Below are 18,874 nucleotides of genomic sequence, written 5' to 3' on the forward strand. Positions count from 1 at the left end.
CTGACATCTACGCTCACTTCCTGGAGAAAATTTTCTTGCAAAAACCTCCTCAGTCTTTCCTGGAACATGCTACCAGGCTAATTTTGTTCACAGTCTATTCTATAGTTTTCTCTGAATGTCCATTGCCCACAAGACAAAGTCCTAAATACTCCACCCTAGCATTTAAGATGGTACACTCAGACCTTTATCTTTCCAGCCTCATTCTCCAGTCTGCAGTCAAGTAGACCCACTCATTTGCCCCTCCTCAAAACCGACTTCTGCAGATTCTCTTTGACATCGCCTCCTTCCTTCTTATCTGGGCAGGAGTCTTTCAGCCCTTCAAGGCTGCAGCTCGGACGCCATCACTTCCATGATGCCTTCAGCCATCTGCCCGCTCAACATTTCTACGGCATTTCAATACCATACATCTTACTTGATCATATTTTTATTTCTTTGACATATATATATTGGACTGTATGGTATAGTTTTCACTTTTGTAACAGATTTTCTTCCTTTGTTAGGTTATCAATAACCTAGTGGAACACAGAGACAGAGTTTTATCATATATACTCATCTGCATAGTAAGCCCACGCATGATACACTTCAACTGAATGAAAACTCCTAAGAAAGAATGCCACTTGTGTAGCAGGGAAAGTTGCAGTAAGTTAGGAAAGGAGTGTAAGAAGTGTATTAGAGCTCTATTTTGCTTCTTCTGCAGGCACTTCTTTAGCCACCAAACTGCTATGTATTTACTGATCCCTACATAAGAGACTTTCTTAGTACTTTTCTTTTCCAGGTGAGATGTATAAAAGTGCAGAAAATAAGATATGTTTGGAACAACTTAGAAGGACATTTCCAGAAAATTGGGTAAGTCATTTCAGTAATTTCATCTGAAACAGAGAAACTTATCTCAAAAATATCATTTCTAAATAGGTCTTTCTCATTATTATTTCAGTTCTTTGGAAGACTGGCTCAGTTCTGCCAAGATACATCTGAAATTTGGATCAGGTCTAACAAGAGAAGAACAAGAGATTAGGTACCATGCCTACTGTTTTCTACATCAGCTCAAGAGGATGGTTGCCATCAGCCAAATAGAGAGCCTAGCAAATCATTATCTTAGCTGGTCAATATCAGAAAACTTTGTAATGCTCTATTCAGTATTGTTAGATTCAATGCATGCACATACCTTCTCTTGCTTCGTCGGATCAGCGTTGTGGGGGAGGTAGAATGAATATCCCCATCATTCCAACATAATACATGAGAAATCTGAGGCTCACAGAGGTTCGATGGCCTGAACAAAGGTCACATGGATGGGAGGTGATTGAAGAGCTGAGTCTCACAGGTTTAGTCCTCTTTCTACTCTACACAGAGCTTCTCAAGGTTATAATAATGGGGTTGAACCAGTTTGGGTTGTAAGCAGGAAATATATTTTATGCCAAGATCACATAGTTGAATAATAATTTCAGAGCAGCAGAAACTGTTGTGCAAGAACTGCAGCTCCATGATTCCAAAGCAGTTCCAGGGCAGAGGAACCAGGCTGAGGAAGAGCACAGTGTTGAATGTCAAGTCTATCAGTAATTCACTGTGTGGTTTTGAGCAAGGAACTTCTCATCTCCGGGCTTTGGTTCCCTAGTTGTTAAAAAGGGGAGGAGGACTTTGGAAAGACCTTGCTGGTCCTAAGTTTCTGTGATACTCATATTCCCCTGCACCCCCATTTTCCAGTACTTTGAAGGGACCCAGAGCCTTTCAGCATCCGCATCACCTAGAAGCTTGTTAGAAATGCAGAATCTTAGACCACACATCATCCCTCTGAATCAGAATCTTCACATTACCAAGATCAGGAAGTCATGTGTATGAACGCTAAATCTCAGGAGACACTGCTCTAATACATTTGGCCAAGCTACTTGATCTGAATATCTACATAGGAGGCACAGAGAGTGTGGTCAGTGTTCCCAACAGCAAAATAACTCATAAAGGGTCCTTGCTCTGCATAATCTAAGAAATATACCTCTAGGTTTTCAGTTAAAGGGTGTATAACTTTGTGTATAGAGCTGTCTTTGAGATCCCAACATCTTTTTGCTCACATTAAAATAAATTCTACAGCTTCCCAGAACTAAACAGGAGTAGGAAGGTAGGTCCAGTACTTCTTACTAGTAAAACTATTTTCTTGCAATGATCTCTCCATCCCACATCCACAGAGCCACAGTTGGGGACAGAGTTGAGAGAGTGCCAATCTGGAAACTTACTTGAATGAGGCAACCACTAATATTAAATACCCAAATTGCCATCAGGGAAATATTTAGACCTCAGGAAGAATCTAATTTAGTAGATGCAATAGGATCATGTTTATTGTTTTTGTCCTTGGGAACCACCCCCTCCCCACTCAGTTATTTTGAGAAGGATGGAGATATTATGGAACAAGGGAGGCTTACCTTGACTGGGAGAAAGTGAATAGGCCTTTTTTCGAATGAGTGAAAAATGAGCTTCATTTTTATTAGTTGTAACTGACTGACCTATGATCTCTCCCTATAGGAGGTTAATATGTGGGCCTAATACTATCGATGTTGAAATCACACCAATTTGGAAACTACTCATCAAAGAGGTACGCAGGACTTACTCTTGGCACTAAATAGAGGCTAAAGGAGTTCTAGTCAAACAATCAAGAATGCTACTTGTTAATAAGTAACCGTAATTTGTGATATTTTAAAACAGTACAAAGGATAGATTCTTCATATCTCTTTTCTACTGTTTTCCTTGGAGACCATCTTTTGCACATGTTGCCTGGCACAGTATAATGACACTCATGTGTCTACTTATCCTTTAATAACTGGGTGCACCTCTTCTCTTTCTTTCTTTCCTTTTTAATCCAATGTTTCTTAGCCTTTCCCAACTTTGTGAAACTAAAATAATAATTAAAAATTTAAAAACTCAAGACATTTCTTATGGGCAACATAATTTCCTCAGCATTAGCCTTATTAGTTCTCTAGATCTCAATGTTTGTGTGGGAGGGAAAAAAAGGACTTGGCCATCATTTGTTAAGTTGAATTTTTCCTCTTTGAGTCTACCATTGAGCTTATTTTTCATTTTGCAGTGATTATTATGAAACTATAACCATACAGCTGTACCCTGGGTCTTTTTCTGAACTTTACTTCTACTCCTACTTGTTTTTGAAAAAACTTACTAAACCCAAGGTATTTTCTCAATATTTCTAGTAAGAAAGGAAGCAAAAGAAACTGATAGGAAATGTTTCTGTGTGCTCCTTCCCCAACCAGAGGCAAAGATTACTGTTCCCATCTTAGACAGATGGAAATCAACTGGAGAGCATTTGAATAAGGGTACAAAATGTCTTAAACCAAAGCAGGCTAACAACTGTGGAGTTAGCCTCTCCCTTCTTCCACAGTGTCCTAGATGTTCAAGGACAGTTTCCCAGTTTCAGCTTGGCTCTCTACTAATGAGCAAATGTAGTCTTCAACTTATCCATAAATCTAAGTACTTTGATGGCTTAGAAGATGGCAGATGCTGTGTCCGAGGGAAGAACAACAGACTCGAGAGCATTTTAACTCCGTAAACCTGAACTAAAACTTCACCCTTCTGAGGGCCAGTACATGTGAACTAAACCTCATAGTATCCACACCCTACACCCTTGTGATGGTCATCATGAGGACCCACGAGACACTACTTTGTGAATGATAAGGTGCAGCAGTGATTAAAAGTAAGTGCTCCAGGGTCAGCTCCCCGGGTTCAAGGCCTACTCTGTGATTTGTTGCAGCTGTGTGACCTTCAGCAAGTTTCTCAAGAATCTCATGTCTCAGATCTCGAGATCTGAGGCTCAGCTTCTCCATCTTTGCAATGGAGATAAGTAAAAGCTTCTGGGTAATAAGGTAATTATGGAAATTAAATGAGAAAATTCAGGTAAAGTTGCTAAGCACAGTGTCTGGCACGTGACAATTGCTGAATAAATACAGTAAGAATGAGAATATTGTATGGGGTGGTTGGTGTCACAGAGAGGCTTTTGAAAGCAAACAAGTCAATGAGTAGCTCAGGGCGAAGACTAAATATCCCCATTGCCTTCCTGTTTTTGTGTCTGCCAACAGGTTTTAAATCCATTTTACATATTTCAACTCTTCAGTGTCTGTTTGTGGTTTAGTGAAGACTATAAGGAATATGCTTTTGCCATCATAATCATGTCCATCACGTCCATAGCGTTGACGGTATATGATCTCAGAGAGGTGAGTTTTTCCCCCACCAATCTTGTGGCCACAGAAAGGGAACAGTAGGACCTTTATTGAAATACTGTTAGAAAGAAGAATCAGGAAATAGCCATTGCCCACTCCACAATAAATGAGACCAAGTTTGTAAATATCTAGCACAAATATTGATACTCAACAACGTTAGTCCTTTTCCTTCTATTACATCCTGATTCCTAACCTTCCAAGTTATTTTTCCTCCTCTCTTTAGTTTATTCAGGCTGATCAGCCAGAGGAATTTACAAATATCTATGAATTGTGCATAAGTGAAAAAATATGTACAGAGAATACTGTCGAATCTTGAAGATGATGGGAGAGGGTGCAAGGTGGAAGGGTCTGTTTCATAATGACTCTTTGCCTTTTCTAGTTGGTCAGTACTTATTTGTCAAAGCCTGAGTCCAACACTAGGCTTTCTTTATACCCACGCCAGGGGAATCTAGGTGCCGTTGGGAAAAAGTCCTGTAGAACAGATTGGTTGATGACACTCTAAATCCATGAATTCCATCCTTATCTGGGCAAGCTTTCTGTAGGTCCCTGGTCAATGCACTGTCCCATTCTCAAAATTAAGAATTCACACCAAATATTTCTCCATGAGAGAGATCTCCTGTTCATCTCATAGTCCACTTCTCTAATTCAGCAGATAATCTCACCACTTGTTCCACAAGGAAGATAGAAGCCAGAAGACAGGAATTTGCTCAACTCCCCACTCTCCAACTGTCAAAGGACTCTGTTTCTGCCTCCCACCCGCCCTGCTCTCCCGTTATGGAGGAGAAAGGGCCCCTGCCTGTGCTTGCCAAAGCACCCTCTCTGACCTGCTCAGGGTGCTTCTGTGGTCCTTCAATGACCTCCTCACTCCCTCCCCCAAGGGCCTTTCTGTTAGCATTTAAATGTGCTCAAGTAAGGAAGCAACCATTTCTTTTTACCCCGCTTCCACCTGTAGCTACCACTCTACCTCTCTTCTCCCTTTTACAGCAAAACTTCTTTATGTGTGCTTTTGTCACTTATTGATCTCCTGGTCTCTTCTCACTATACTGACCTGATTTCCTCTCTGGTGACTCCATTAGAGAACTCTTGTTAAGATCACCACTATAATCTTAAGGCCATAGGTGGTTATAACATTTTTTTTAAAAATTCCTTTTTAAGGGGCGCCTGGGGTGACTCAGTCAGTTGGGCATCTGACTCTTGATTTCGGCTCAGTTCATGATCTCACGGTTCGTGGGATTGAGCCCGGTGTTGGGCTCTGAGCTGGTCCTGGGGCCTGCTTGGGATTCTCTCTCTCCCTCTCTCTCGGCCCTTCCCCTGCTCACATGCGCGCTCTCTCACTGTCTCTCAAAATAAATACATAAACTTTTTAAAATAAAAATTAAAAACTTCCTTTTTTTAAACTAGTTATTTTTTTCTTAATAGAAAGAGTAATATATGCACATGATTTTTTAAAAGTTCAAATAGAACACAACGGTATAAATAAAAAGTAAATATCCCTCCCAGTTTGGATCTCCCAGTATCCAGGTTCCCTTTCCAAAGGCATTCACTGAGACCAAAAGTTCTATGACCTTGAGCAGTATTAAACACACAGGCACTAATTTGTTTCACACAAATGGAAACACTATGTGCACTGTTGTGCGCTCGCTCCCATTTTCCACCTAATATATGTTAAATATCTTTCATGTCTGCCCAAATATGTTTTCTCTAGATGCACCATAATTTTTTAAACCAGTCTGATGTTGATGGATAGTTAGATTATTTCTAGTCTTTTGCTGTTAAAACAATCACAATTCTTGCACATGTATCTTTTTACACATCCACATATATGTGTGTTTATAAATATATATAAATTATGTGTATTTATATTACACATGCATATGGATATAACAAGTATACATATGTGTGCTTATATATATTGACATAGAGACATAAAATTTTTATACCTGAAATTACTTAATTATAAACTAGGTATATTGTTTTCATAGGCATCCTCAAAAGGCATCTTAAACAAGTAATACTAATTTACACTCCTCCCAACAGTAGAGGAGTGTTGGTTTCCCTTATCTTTGCCAATATAAGTGACAATAGAATTGCATAACTTCAACAGCATGTTTTCTATTACAAGTTGAGCACTTGCTCATGTCCTAAGCTATTTGCATTTCTTTCACTGTGAACTGTATTTGTGTCCTTCATTAATTTTTATTGGACTTTTGGTCTTTTGTTTGTTGATTTCATGGTCTCCCTCCTACCGCGGACACTTTTTTTTTTTTTTTCACGCTGCAGCTTTTATTAAACTTCTCAGTTGCAATTGATAGTTAACTGCTCCGTTGCTTCTTTTTGAAGCACTCTTTCCCTGAGACTTCAGAGACAACACACTCTCCATCCTCTCTAGTTGCTCTTTTTCAATCTTTTTTATAGTTCATCCTCCTCTAGTGGCCTTTTGTGGGGGAGGCAGTGTCTCAAAAGCAAAACAATATGCAAACTATACAATGTATACTCTACCGCATATACAATGTATGTTCTATCTTTCTCTTCCCCTCCACTTGTGCAACCACATTTATTTCTTGTGTTTTCTTCAGAAGAAATTTTTAGGCAAGTCAAGCAAATGCAAATATATGAACCTTGTTTTTCCTTCTTTCTTATGTAAAAGGTAGCATCATTATGTAATCTCCAAACTTGCTTTATTATTATTCATAATAGTATGTCTTCATGGCCTTTTCATGTATGTATATTGAGAGATTCTTCACTGTTCTGATAGCTGTATATACCAATGAGTTCTAAAATGACTTTCAAATTTGTATATATTTCCAGCCCAAACATTTCTTTTGAGTTTGAGACTCATAGATGCAACAACCGATTTGATTCAAAGTCACTTATTTAGGGAAGTTTTCTATTATTGCTTCTATGGGCTGTATATGCTCCAAAAGCATACCTTTTTTTTTTTTAATTATTGATTGTAATGATACATTTACGTTTGTGACTATTTGATAAATATATTTCTCCCAGTGGTTTGTAAATTCCTTGCTAGTAAGAACTATATCTTTTTTTTTCTTTTTCTTTTTTTTTTTTTTGAACATTCTATCCCCACCTCTTAGCATAGTCCCTGACACAGAGTGTGTGTAATAAATGCTGAGTGGATGAAAAAATGAATAAAAGGATACATTAATAGCAAAACAGTCTTTCACTATGTGTTACTCTATTAATTGTTCTTAGGACATATTAATCAGATTTATAAATGATTTATGCTAGAAGGTTTAGGCGGTGTCATAAATGGCAAAATCAGAAGAAAAAAAATGAATACACTAGATGATTAGGAGTTTTAACCCCTAGAAACAGATAGTTCTTTTACACAACAGTTTCTTTCTTTTTTAAAAATGTTTATTCATTTTTGAGAGAGAGAGAGAGACAGAGACAGAGGCAGAGACAGAGCGTGAGTGGGGGAGGGGCAGAGAGAAAGGGAGACAGAATCCGAAGCAGGCTCCAGGCTTTGAGCTGTCAGCACAGAGCCCGACGCGGGTGTTGAACCCACGATCTTTGAGATCATGACCTGAGCTGAAGTCGGCCACTTAACCTACTGAGCCACCCAGGAACCCCTCTTTTACACAACACTTTCTTTAAAACTGTGAAATCAAATGTAATTTTATTGTGTTTTTCTTTTTTATCCTCTTATTGATTCACTGTCAACGTCCTGTGTATTTCATATATTAAAACAATGTATACTATGAGGAATAGTAGGCACCACTAAAACTCCTCATAAAGTTACAGATTAAGAACTCTGATGTGGAATAACTCAAAACTGAGATATTGCTTAGCTCTCAAAGCTATTTAGGTATGAACATTTATCTTGAATGACTCAAGTTCTTGATGTTCTCTGCTGAAAGAACTAAATACAAATTTATGGTCATCAAAAACTACTTTGAGTGAACAGAGCATGCTGGGAAATTTCTTTCTATCCAAGAACACATACTTCTTACTGCTGGTGAACAGCACAGCAAGTTGAATGACTTTTCAGGTAACTAATAGGCTGCTTGGTCTTTCATTTTTAGCCAGTGCATTCAGTTGGGAACAAGTCAGTGCTCTATCTTTAAAGAGACTAGCACTTTACTGAATTAATACCTGGGACTTCTCCTCAAGTAGAAAAGCCTTTTTTCCCATTTTCCTTTCTTCTTTTTCAGCAATCTGTAAAGCTCCACCACCTAGTTGAGTCACATAATAGCATTACAGTCTCTGTATGTGGGAGAAGAGGTAAGTCTCATTATTTTAGATCTGTGTTGTTCATAAGGAATCAAAACGGGATTTAAACTTGTATTCCTGGTTGTTGCTACTACTTTCCTCTTCGTGTGTGTGTGTGTGTGTGTGTGTGTGTTTCTGGTGCACTTACTTAAAGGAATGAAGGACTTGAGATGTTTTCACCTTAAAAAGAACTTTACTGAGGTAAAATTGACATAAAATAAGCTGAACATATTTAAAGGATACAATTTGATAGATTTTGACTTATGTACATCCTTGTAACTATCTATGAAACTATTACCACAATAAAGATAATGACTATCCATTGCCCCCAAAAGTTCCTTCTGTCTGTAACCTCTCCCTACCCAACCCCATCCTCAAGCAACTGCCTTGCGTGTTTAGAATTTTATATAAATGGCATTGTACAGTGGGCATTTTTTGTCTTTTATAAGATATTTTGGGTTAATTTTACTGGAATCAAAGTTAATTATTTTAAAATGCATCTATTTTATTAAGTATATCAATAGTTTATTCCTTTCTATTTCTGAGTCCCAGTGTATGGATAGACTAGTTTGTACACCCATTCACCTACTGATGGAAATTTGGGTTGTTTCTAGTATTGGGCTATTATAAATAATGCCTCTATGAAAATTTGTGTACAAGTTTTTGCATGGACATCCACTTTCATTTCTTATGGGAAAATACATAACTGTGGGGCGCCTGGCTGGGTCAGTCCGTTAAGTGACCGACTTTGGCTCTGGTCATGATCTCGCGGTTTGTGAGTTCGAGCCCCGCGTCAGGCTCTGTGCTGACCGCTCGGAGCCTGGAGCCTGCTTCGGATTCTGTGTCTCCCTCTCTGTCTGCCCCTCTCCTGCTTGCTCTCTGTCTCTCTCACAAAAATAAATAAACATTTAAAAAAAGAAAAAGAAGAAGAAAAAGAAAATACAAAAGTGCGAAATGGCTAGGTCATATGGCAGGTAAGTGTTTAACTTTTTAAGAAACTGCGAAATTGTTTTAGAAAGTGTTTGTACTATTTTACATTCTTAACAGCAGTGTATGAGAACTGCAGTTGCCCCATACTCTTATCTGCACTTGGTATGCTCAGTCTTTTTAATTTCAGCCATTTTTAACAGGTGTGTAATAATATCTCATTGTAATTTTAATTTGCATTTCCTCAATGACTCATGGCACTGACCACTTTTTCAAGTGCTTATTTTCTACGTATGTATTTTCTTTGGTGAAGTTAAAATTTTTGTGCTGCTAGATTCACTTTTATTAATTGACTTTTGAGATTTCTTTCTGTATTCTGAATACAAATCTTTTGTCACAAAGATGCCTTGCAAATATCTTTTTCTCACTCTGGGACTTAGCTTTCCATTCTCTTTACAGTGTCTCCCAAAGGGTGGATATTTCTACTTTTGTTAAGGTACAGTTTATCAAATTTTCCTCTTGTGGATCATGCTTTTGGTGTCAGATCTAAGAAATCTTTGTCTAATCCAAGGTTATCAAGCTTTTCTGTGCTGTCCTAATGTAAATAAGTGCTTAATACATAAATTCTTAATGAATATTTACTCAATAAATTGATGTGAGGTATTTTTTATTTGAAAATGTATTTTTATAACCATACAATGGGAAATATTGGTTATTTTCTTTTTTTCAATTTTAAAAGTTTTATTTAGATGTATTTTATATAACCTATAATATTTAATTTTTAGAAAGAGTGCTATTTTTTTAAGTATAATTTATTGTCCAATTTGCTTCCATACAACACCCAGTGCTCATCCCAACATGAGACATCCTTTGCAAAATGAAGGGTTACAAGCTGGTACCTTCCTTGGAAATCCCCCACATTTGGGAAATTTGTTAAAGGTTAGGGTAGATTGAACAGATTTAACAATATTTAACAACTTTGTTGCATATGAAGTTGGGGAGTACAAGTAGGACACTTTCCTAAAGGACTGAATAGTCTGAATAACTCATTTCATCAAGAAATAATCCATAGTTTTCAAAATGGGATAGTAATTATGAATATAACCTGGTGGCAAAATTCTAGTCTTTCTTTATCCAACCCTTAGGTTGGAACACACCTGGTTCTCAGGAGGAGAGAGGGCTATAATTAACAACTACAATGCATACTTTTCTATCACCCAGACAAGCAACAAAAAGCCATAAAATTTGTAGCCCAAACAGAAACGATTTGGGTCCCAGGATCATAATGTTACATAGAATGCAGGGTGATGCCCCCTGTCACCCTTCCTCTCAGACCTCCAAGTGATGGGGTTCTTTCCAAAAGGGGAATGTCCTTCATGAGAGAGAAAAAAAGCCACATTCAGATTAAATTAAGTGCCGTGTTTTTGTTTGAACAATTGGTAGCAAAAACCAGGCTGTTTGCTTAGCTTTATTTACTTATGGTGGCTAAGAGTTTGGGGTTGCTGCTGGCAAATTGGGTGCTTAGCAGGGTTTATAACCAACTTAGCTTTGGTGAGTGGAAGAACACGTCTTTGAACTCATAAATAATCAGCAACACTGCCACTATATTCCTTTCATGAGACAATCGGTGAAGTCCTTGGTGGCTAGCTGATAACCATGAATGTATTGTTTTTGTTTCTGTTTTTCTCCAGGTGTAAAAGGCCTCCTCCAGACTAGACATCATTAATGAGGCTTCTAATGGACAAATACACTTTCAATCTTTCAGGACAATCCTTTGCTTCCTACTGTAAATTAGTATCGATCTGGTCTTCTAGTTATTTCTCCTTTCAGGCACAATAGGAAAATTAATGTAATAAGTAAAGTTCTGCCTGCTGTGAAGCTTTTCTTCTTCACGGTCATTCTGGGACCCTTTTAAGCCAGGATCTAAAACCATGAAATATTTGGGATTCTTTCTTGTCTGTTAATGATCACAAAAAAAACTTCGCCTGAGGTCTTTGATGTACAATGAGGAACAGACAACAGAATGACAAAATTGGGAAGACATGTTGGGAGATGAGAAAAATGTTCTTAAAATTCACTTGGATTTTAAAAATCTGATTGAGTCTTATTTTGTTTATAACTCTTCTACTTGATAATTGAATCTTGTTGGAAACTCATAATTTATAACGGCCAGTCATATCAGATAACGTTAAATTCATGATAGACAGGTAAAGGTTCTGGTTTTTAGTCTCCCTCAGAGATTAATAGAAACAAACAAACAAAAACTACATTGGATTCTAGAATGTTCATAGTTTTAGGTTTCTTATTTAGATCTATATTGTATTTTGAATTTTTTTAAAGATTGAAGTTCATTTTTTTTTTTTTTTTTTTTTTTTTTGCAAATAGACATTCAAATGTTCCAATATCATTTGTTGAAAAGACTATCCTTTCTTCACTCAGTTGCCTTTGCATCTTGGTAAAAAATCGGTTGTTCTTATACAGGCGGATCTGTTTCTAGACTCCCTATTCTATCTATTCTACTGATCTGTCTGTCTTTATACCAAAGCCACAAGGTGGCTTTATAATTAGTCTTAAAATAGCATAATGTAGTCATCCAACTTTGTTCTCTTTTTCAGAGTTGCTTTGGTGATATTGGGCCCTTTGCATTTTCATAGGACTGTTAGAATCATCCTGTCAATTTCTAACAACAACAAAAAAAACCATGATGAGATTTTGATTAGGATTGTGTGAAATCTGTAGATCAATTTGTGGAAAGTTGACATATTAATAAATTTGAGTCTTCTGACCTATGGACATAGTATGTCTCTCCATTTATTTGATTTTGGTTAATTTGGTCTTCTTTCTCTCAGCAATATTTCACAGTTTTTGGTGTGTGGGCCTTACACATTCTCTCTAAGATTCATTCCTAAATATTTCATGATTTTGATGGTCTTGTGAATGGTATTTTTAAATGTAAATGTTCAATTGTTCATTTGCCAGTAGTTTCCTCAAATGCATGTGATGATTCATCTCTAAGCACTCTTGGGTCTGTATTCTGAACTCATAGAGACTTCTGGATTTTGTCTGGGTTCCCCTTCCCTGCACAGTGGCCTGGGAAGTCTCTAAAGGCAGTAAGCTAAGCAATTGCAAGGCACCTTCACTTGTTTTCTGTCTTTTGTTGCTTATGTTCAGTGCCCCAAAACCATTGTTTCACATATTTTGTATGGGTTTGGTTGTTTCTGGTGGGAAGATAAATCTGTTCTTTTTTACTACTTCTTGGCTGGAAGTGAATCTTGACCTTTTAAAAATAACCTGGTCATTTTCTTGCTTAATTTTTTATGATGAAACATTTCGCATACAGACAATAATGGAGAGAATACAATAATGACACCCATGTAGCTTTCACTCAGAATCAATGATTATCAGCTCATTGAATCTTTTTTTTTCCAACTGTCTTACTACCTCCTTCACTCTAGATTTATTTTGTTGCTATTCCAGATATCACGTGATTTCATTTGAAAAAAATTCAGTATATATGCAAAATATAACAATTCCTTTTAAATTTCTTTACCTAAAAAAAATAAAGTAGCTCCATAATTTAAAAAATCAATTATATAGAAGTATTCAAACTTTCTTAGTTGAGTCACCAGTGTGTGTTTATACATGTATATACATCTTCAAATCAGGATCTAAATAAAGTCCACATACTGCAAATGATTGGTTAGTCTCCTCTAGTTTATTTTTTATAATAATTTTTTAAATGCTTATTTTTAGAGAGATAGAGCATTGGAGAGAGAGAGAGAGAGAGAGAGAGAGAATTCCCAGCAGGCTCCACACTGTCAGCATGGAGCCGACTTTCACAAACTGTGAGATCATGACCTGAGCCCAAATCCAGAGTCAGATGCTTAACCAACTACACCACCCAGGGGCCCCAAGTCTCAAGTTTATTTTAACTACACATTCCCTCCTCCATATCTTACATTTTCCTTGCACATTTTTTTGTTGTTGTTGAAGAAAGGAAGTGCTTCATCCTGTGGGTTCTACAGTTTGGGTTATGTTGATTGCATATTCATAAAATTATTTAACTTGATTTTCTATTGCTTGCAATTCCTGTAAATTGGTAGTTAGATCCAAGGCTTGAGTTTTTGGCAAGAATACTTTATAGTTGATATAGTGAACTTTTTTTTAAGTTTATTTATTTATTTTGAGAGCGAAGGAGAGAGAGAACTCATGAGCAGGGGAGAGGCAGAGAGAGAGAGAGAGAGAGAGAGAGAGAGAATCTCAAGAAGGCTCCACATTGTCAGAGCAGATGTGGGGCTCAATCTCAGGATGGTGAGATCATCCTGAGCTGAAATCAAGAGTCAGACCTTTCACCAACTCAGCCACCCAGGCACTCTGATATTGTGAACTTCTAAAATGGGAGGTGCATACTATCTGATTATCTTCTTTTTGTGACATTAGCAAACAAATGTTTATGACCTAGATTTACTATTTCATTAGGAGTTTGAAATTTCTACTTGTATCATACCATCTTCACATACTAAGCGTAATAGTTCAGTAAAGAAAAACCCTCCTCAACTATTTCATTACCCTGAGATTCAGTTTGTTTAAGAAATAAAAGATTAATATTTGATTATTTTTTTTTTATGTACCAGCTTTCAAAATAATGGGTTGATCCTCTAGCATTATCCAAAGAATTTTTTTTTTAGAGTCAATATGGATGTATAATGTTAAACGTTGTTGGTATATTTCTCTCCATGGCAATTTTTATTCTTATTGTGCTCAAATTGTCTCATCTTTGGCCGTTGAGTGCCTCCTCAGGTTGGCTTCTGAATTCTTTTGCCATGACTTCAGCAGTCTTTGAAAATTTTATTGCTTTCTGATATGGTATGATATTCCACGTTCATCTGGAACAGTTCTGCTCTAAACCTGGACACATCCATTTTTCCAAAGAGCTCTTAGTAATTAATGGTAGTTAGAGACCTCAAACAGTGCACTGGAAGTGCTCGTTTCTACGTGTTAGTCACTGTTGCTAGGCCTTTTTAGGAGACAGATGTAGGAAATAATTTATTTCTTTTTTTAAATGTTTATTTATGTTTGAGAAAGAGAGAGAAACAGAGTGTGAGCAGGGGAGGGGCAGAGAGAGAAGGAGACATGGAATCCGACACAGGCTCCAGGCTCTGAGCTGTCAGCACAGAGCCCAACGCAGGACTCGAACTCACGAACCGCGAGATCATGGCCTGAACCGAAGTCAGCACTTAACTGACTGAGCCACCCAGGCACCCAGGAAATAATTTCTTAAAGATACAATACATTATGAGTTCATACTGGCCTTTCTAATTCAAGTTTAGAGCTATGGGCTTTTTACTTAACTTTGTTGATTGTTGATTGTTGATTGTTGATTGTCTCTCCTTTCTCTATCTCAAGTGTCCTGATTCTCAATGATAGCAACAAATTACTCATTTGCTCTGTTCCTTATACACACTAATCTTAGAATAGCAAACCAAGACACCCTGCGGGAATGTAATTCCTAAAAACAATTTCATGTTTTGTTGGAATTCTTCTTTTCTCCCACTTATGATATGCCATTTCAAATGTACAAATTATACATTTTTAAAAAAAAAAATTATGTTTCAGAGTTACTCAAAATGATTCTTCTCTGTTTATGTCAACAATTTGATAGGGTCATCCCATTCATTTTGCCTTAGGTTTTTAGTGTTAGCTTTTCAAATTTGTTTTTTGTATTCCCTTATGTAGATATTACACAAATATATATTGTATAAAATATAAATGTATAAATTTAATAAAATTATATATATAATGTATAAATTATAAATTAGATAAAATGTGTATTACGATTACATAAACTATCTGCATGGTTCAAAAGATCTTAAAGGTCTTAAATCCATAAGACAAGACATTTGGGAGAGTCAGGCTCCTATCCCTCTTTATCTACCTTGTATAATCTCTATAGGAATCATTTTTGTTTGCTTTTGATTTATTCTTACATTTAACGGATACAAAAGTTATATATAATATCCATATCTGTATCGCATGTATCCAGAAGATTATATATATTTATACTGCTGTTTAGATGACAGGGATATACCATACACATTTAACTTACATTTCCTGGTGTGTATGTTTTACATGCTTTATTTTAATTGAAGTATAGTTGACATAGAATGCTATATTAGTTTCAGGTGTATTTATATACTTAACTGTGTTTCATAGAGAGTCTTTCATAATGGGATAAAGAAATAGTTTTCGTGTGTGATTTCAGCTGTATAGTACTCTTGTGTATGGCGGAGCCATTGTTTATTCAACCAATTCTCTATTGAAGTATGTTTTTTATTGTTGTTTTTTAGTTTTTACTATTACAGATAGTGCTGAAGTAAAAAGGCTTGTTGTGCATATGTCTTTTCATATTGCCACCAGTTTGTCTTTGGCATTGATTTCAAGAAGTAAAATTGCTGAGTTAAAGGATGGATGTGTGTATGTACTTTTGCTAGGTACATATTGCTAAATTTCTTTCCATGGAGATGGTACCAACTTGCATTTGCACCAGAAATTGTGAGAGTGCCTGTGTCTTCATGGCCTTGTCAACGGACTATGCCGGCAAACTTTTAGATTTTTCTAATTAGATAGATGGGCAATGTTATATGTATATGTTTATTTATTTTTTCTTTTTTAAGGGAATAACTTGACTCTTAGAGAAAAGTTGCCAGAATAGTTCAAATAACTTTTTCCCTGAGCAATTTGAGAGTAAGTTGCCAAACTAAGGCTCCATGACTCTTACCTATTTTAGTGTGTGTTTCTTAAAGACAAGGACGTTCTTCTACATAAATGACAGTGTAGCCGTTAATATCAGGAAGTTAATATTGATATATTAATAGAAACTGATACTCAGACCCTATTTGAATTTTCCCAGTGGTTAATAATGTTCTTAATAGAAAAGGATTTGGGATCACACAATGGTGTTGTTCAACATATCTCTTTATTTTTCAATCTTCCCTTGATTTTCATGACTTTGATTCCTTTCACTCTGATTATTTTGTAGAAAGTCTCACAATCTGGATTTGTCTGATGTTTCCTAATAGTTAAATTCAGGTTATGCATTTTTGGCTGGATATCACAGAAGTGATGCTATGTCCTTGTTGCTTCCTCTCAAGTGCTACATAATTTAAATTTGTCCTATTACTGGTGATGTTAATTTGGATTACTTTGCTAAATAGTACCTGCCAGGTTTCTCCACTGTAAATTTACTCTTTTCCCCTTTGTAATTAATAAATATTTTGTTGAGAGATACTTTGAGATGATATAAATAAACTCTCCTCATTAAATTTACCCACTAGTTGTAGTATCCATTGCTATTTCTTGGCTAAATTATTACTTTGATGGTTGCCAAATGGTGATTTTCTAATTTTATCTTTTCTCCTACATTAATTGTAAAGTTACTGTAGGAAAAAACTATCTTTCTCCTCATTTATTCATCCATGTGCTTATATCATATGGACTCATGAATTCCTATTTTATTTGATGGGTCATAGTTCATTTATCTTTATTTACTGTGATGCTCAAATTGTTACACATTTAGGCAGTGAAAGCCTGTTAAATTGGTTTTGATGTTTTTTCTTTCTCCGTATTTCCTTGAGCAACAAAATGTTCTAGCTTATATGATACTTTTCTTGACCCAGCCTTATAATCAGCCATTTCCTTAAGGAATAAGGATTCTTTTTGGGGAGAGGAATAGAATTTAGAAACCAAAATTTGGGCACTAGATATGCACATTATTATTGGGGTTTCACTGCTCCCAGGCCCTCCCAGAGAACAGAATTAGTGAATATATGTATATCAAAAGATAAGCAAACGTATTTTATATATGCGTGTTCTTACATACACATACATTTACATCTATATTATTTCCCTATTTATCTATTGAAAACTGTCAGTTTACATTGTTGTCTCTAATTCTAATCTAATACCAAAGAGTTTATTCTAGGTTTATTTCCATCTATATTTGTAAGTTCCTTTCTTTATGAGAAACCTGACTCCTATTAGCCTCATTATATCTACTTATTCTATCAATCCCTGCTGAGCGGAACCCAACATCCATCATTACTGATGCCCTCCCCTACTTCCATGTAGACCCCTTTTTCACCCTTCTTGGATTCCAACATCCCACACCAGGCCACTGTCACCAATGTGGCCCTTCTCTCCCTCCTTGGGCTCTGACACCCTGCACCGGGTCATGTAAACACCTGTCCATTCTGCTTAGGCTCCAAAACTTGTAGCAGGCTGCCCCCACACCCCACACCACCCAACCTTCTGCAAGGATGCCTATCTTATTTAACCCCTCTAGCTTTAGGATGGAGCAAGGAAGGAAAAAAGTAAAAGAAAGCAGACGGGAGGAAAGGAAGAAAGGTAGGTAGGAGGGAAGGAACTTTCATTTTTTAAATTATGAGTAAGAATGAGATCTCTTCAAATGTTTAGCATGCCATTTGCATTGTGCGTATGCCTCTATGCGTATGTGTGTGTGTGTGTGTGTGTGTGTGCATGTATGAACTGTTAACATCTCTAGCAATTTTGCTATAGTCATTTGCTGTACATCTCTTTTTTCAGGAATTCTTTATATATTAGGAATATTAATCTTTTGTAATATAATGTACTGTAAATTTCAAATATGTTTTCTAAACTTGTCTTTAGGTTTTTTCTCTGTTTTCATTTTATGCAATTTATTACTTTTTTCTCTTATTGTTCTCAGATTTTGAATCAACATTGAGGAATAGTTTCCTTTTTTAAAAATATAATGTATTCTCAAGTTAGCTAACATACAGTGTATATAGTGTGCTCTTGGCTTCAGAAGTAGATTCCCACGATTCACTGCTTACATACAACACCCAGCCCATTCCAACAAATGCCCTTCTCAATGCTTATCACCCATTTTCCCCTCTCCCCTACCCCCTCATCAACCCTCAGTTTGTTCTCTGTATTTAAGAGTCTCTTACGGTTTGCCTCTCTCGCTGTTTGAAACTATTTTTCCCCTTCCCTTCCCCCACGGTCTTCTGTTAAGTTTCTCATATTCCACCTATGAGTGAAAACATGATATCTGTCTTTCTCTGCCTGACTTATTTCACTGAGCATAATACCCTCCAGTTCCATCCACGTTGCTTTTTCATTGATTTCCAATTAAGCTAGATGTTGGACTAGTTGTTGTGAGAAAAAAATCTGACTTGACTCTGCCATCTCACACTTTCAGCTGGAATCCAAGAGCTGGAATCACGCTTCCTGGTACCCGGAGATCTATTAATTTTGACGGGGAACAAAGTGCAAATGCCATGCGATGCCATCCTGATTGATGGCAGCTGTGTGGTAGATGAAGGCATGCTGACAGGTACGGTTCTGTCTCACGACTTACAGCCTTGGCAAGCTCTCCCAGGTTCCTTCTCTATCAGAACAACAGTGGCAAAGCTGGGGCTTGCTGTGGGATATTACACTCCCACAATTCTTACTTGACTGTCCTG

The 18,874-nt window shown here is 36.8% G+C and overlaps 1 protein-coding gene across 1 annotated transcript in view; it reads left to right on the forward strand.

Annotated features, from left to right (window-relative positions):
• Positions 1-778: 778 nt before the first annotated feature.
• Positions 779-18,874, forward strand: part of LOC132674462 (putative cation-transporting ATPase 13A4) — a 71,466-nt gene continuing 53,370 nt past the window's right edge. The window contains exons 1-6 of the mRNA XM_078453123.2: positions 779-846; positions 935-1,015; positions 2,512-2,581; positions 4,074-4,208; positions 8,387-8,456; positions 18,610-18,744. Of these exons, the coding sequence (XP_078309249.1) occupies positions 4,164-4,208; positions 8,387-8,456; positions 18,610-18,744 (250 nt within the window). The 5' untranslated portion in view covers positions 779-846; positions 935-1,015; positions 2,512-2,581; positions 4,074-4,163. The remainder of the gene's footprint in view (positions 847-934; positions 1,016-2,511; positions 2,582-4,073; positions 4,209-8,386; positions 8,457-18,609; positions 18,745-18,874) is intronic.

The sequence above is a fragment of the Panthera onca genome, chromosome C2 (genome assembly GCF_046562875.1).
Source record: "Panthera onca isolate mPanOnc1 chromosome C2, mPanOnc1 haplotype 2, whole genome shotgun sequence".
In the NCBI taxonomy this organism is placed as follows: domain Eukaryota; kingdom Metazoa; phylum Chordata; class Mammalia; order Carnivora; family Felidae; genus Panthera; species Panthera onca.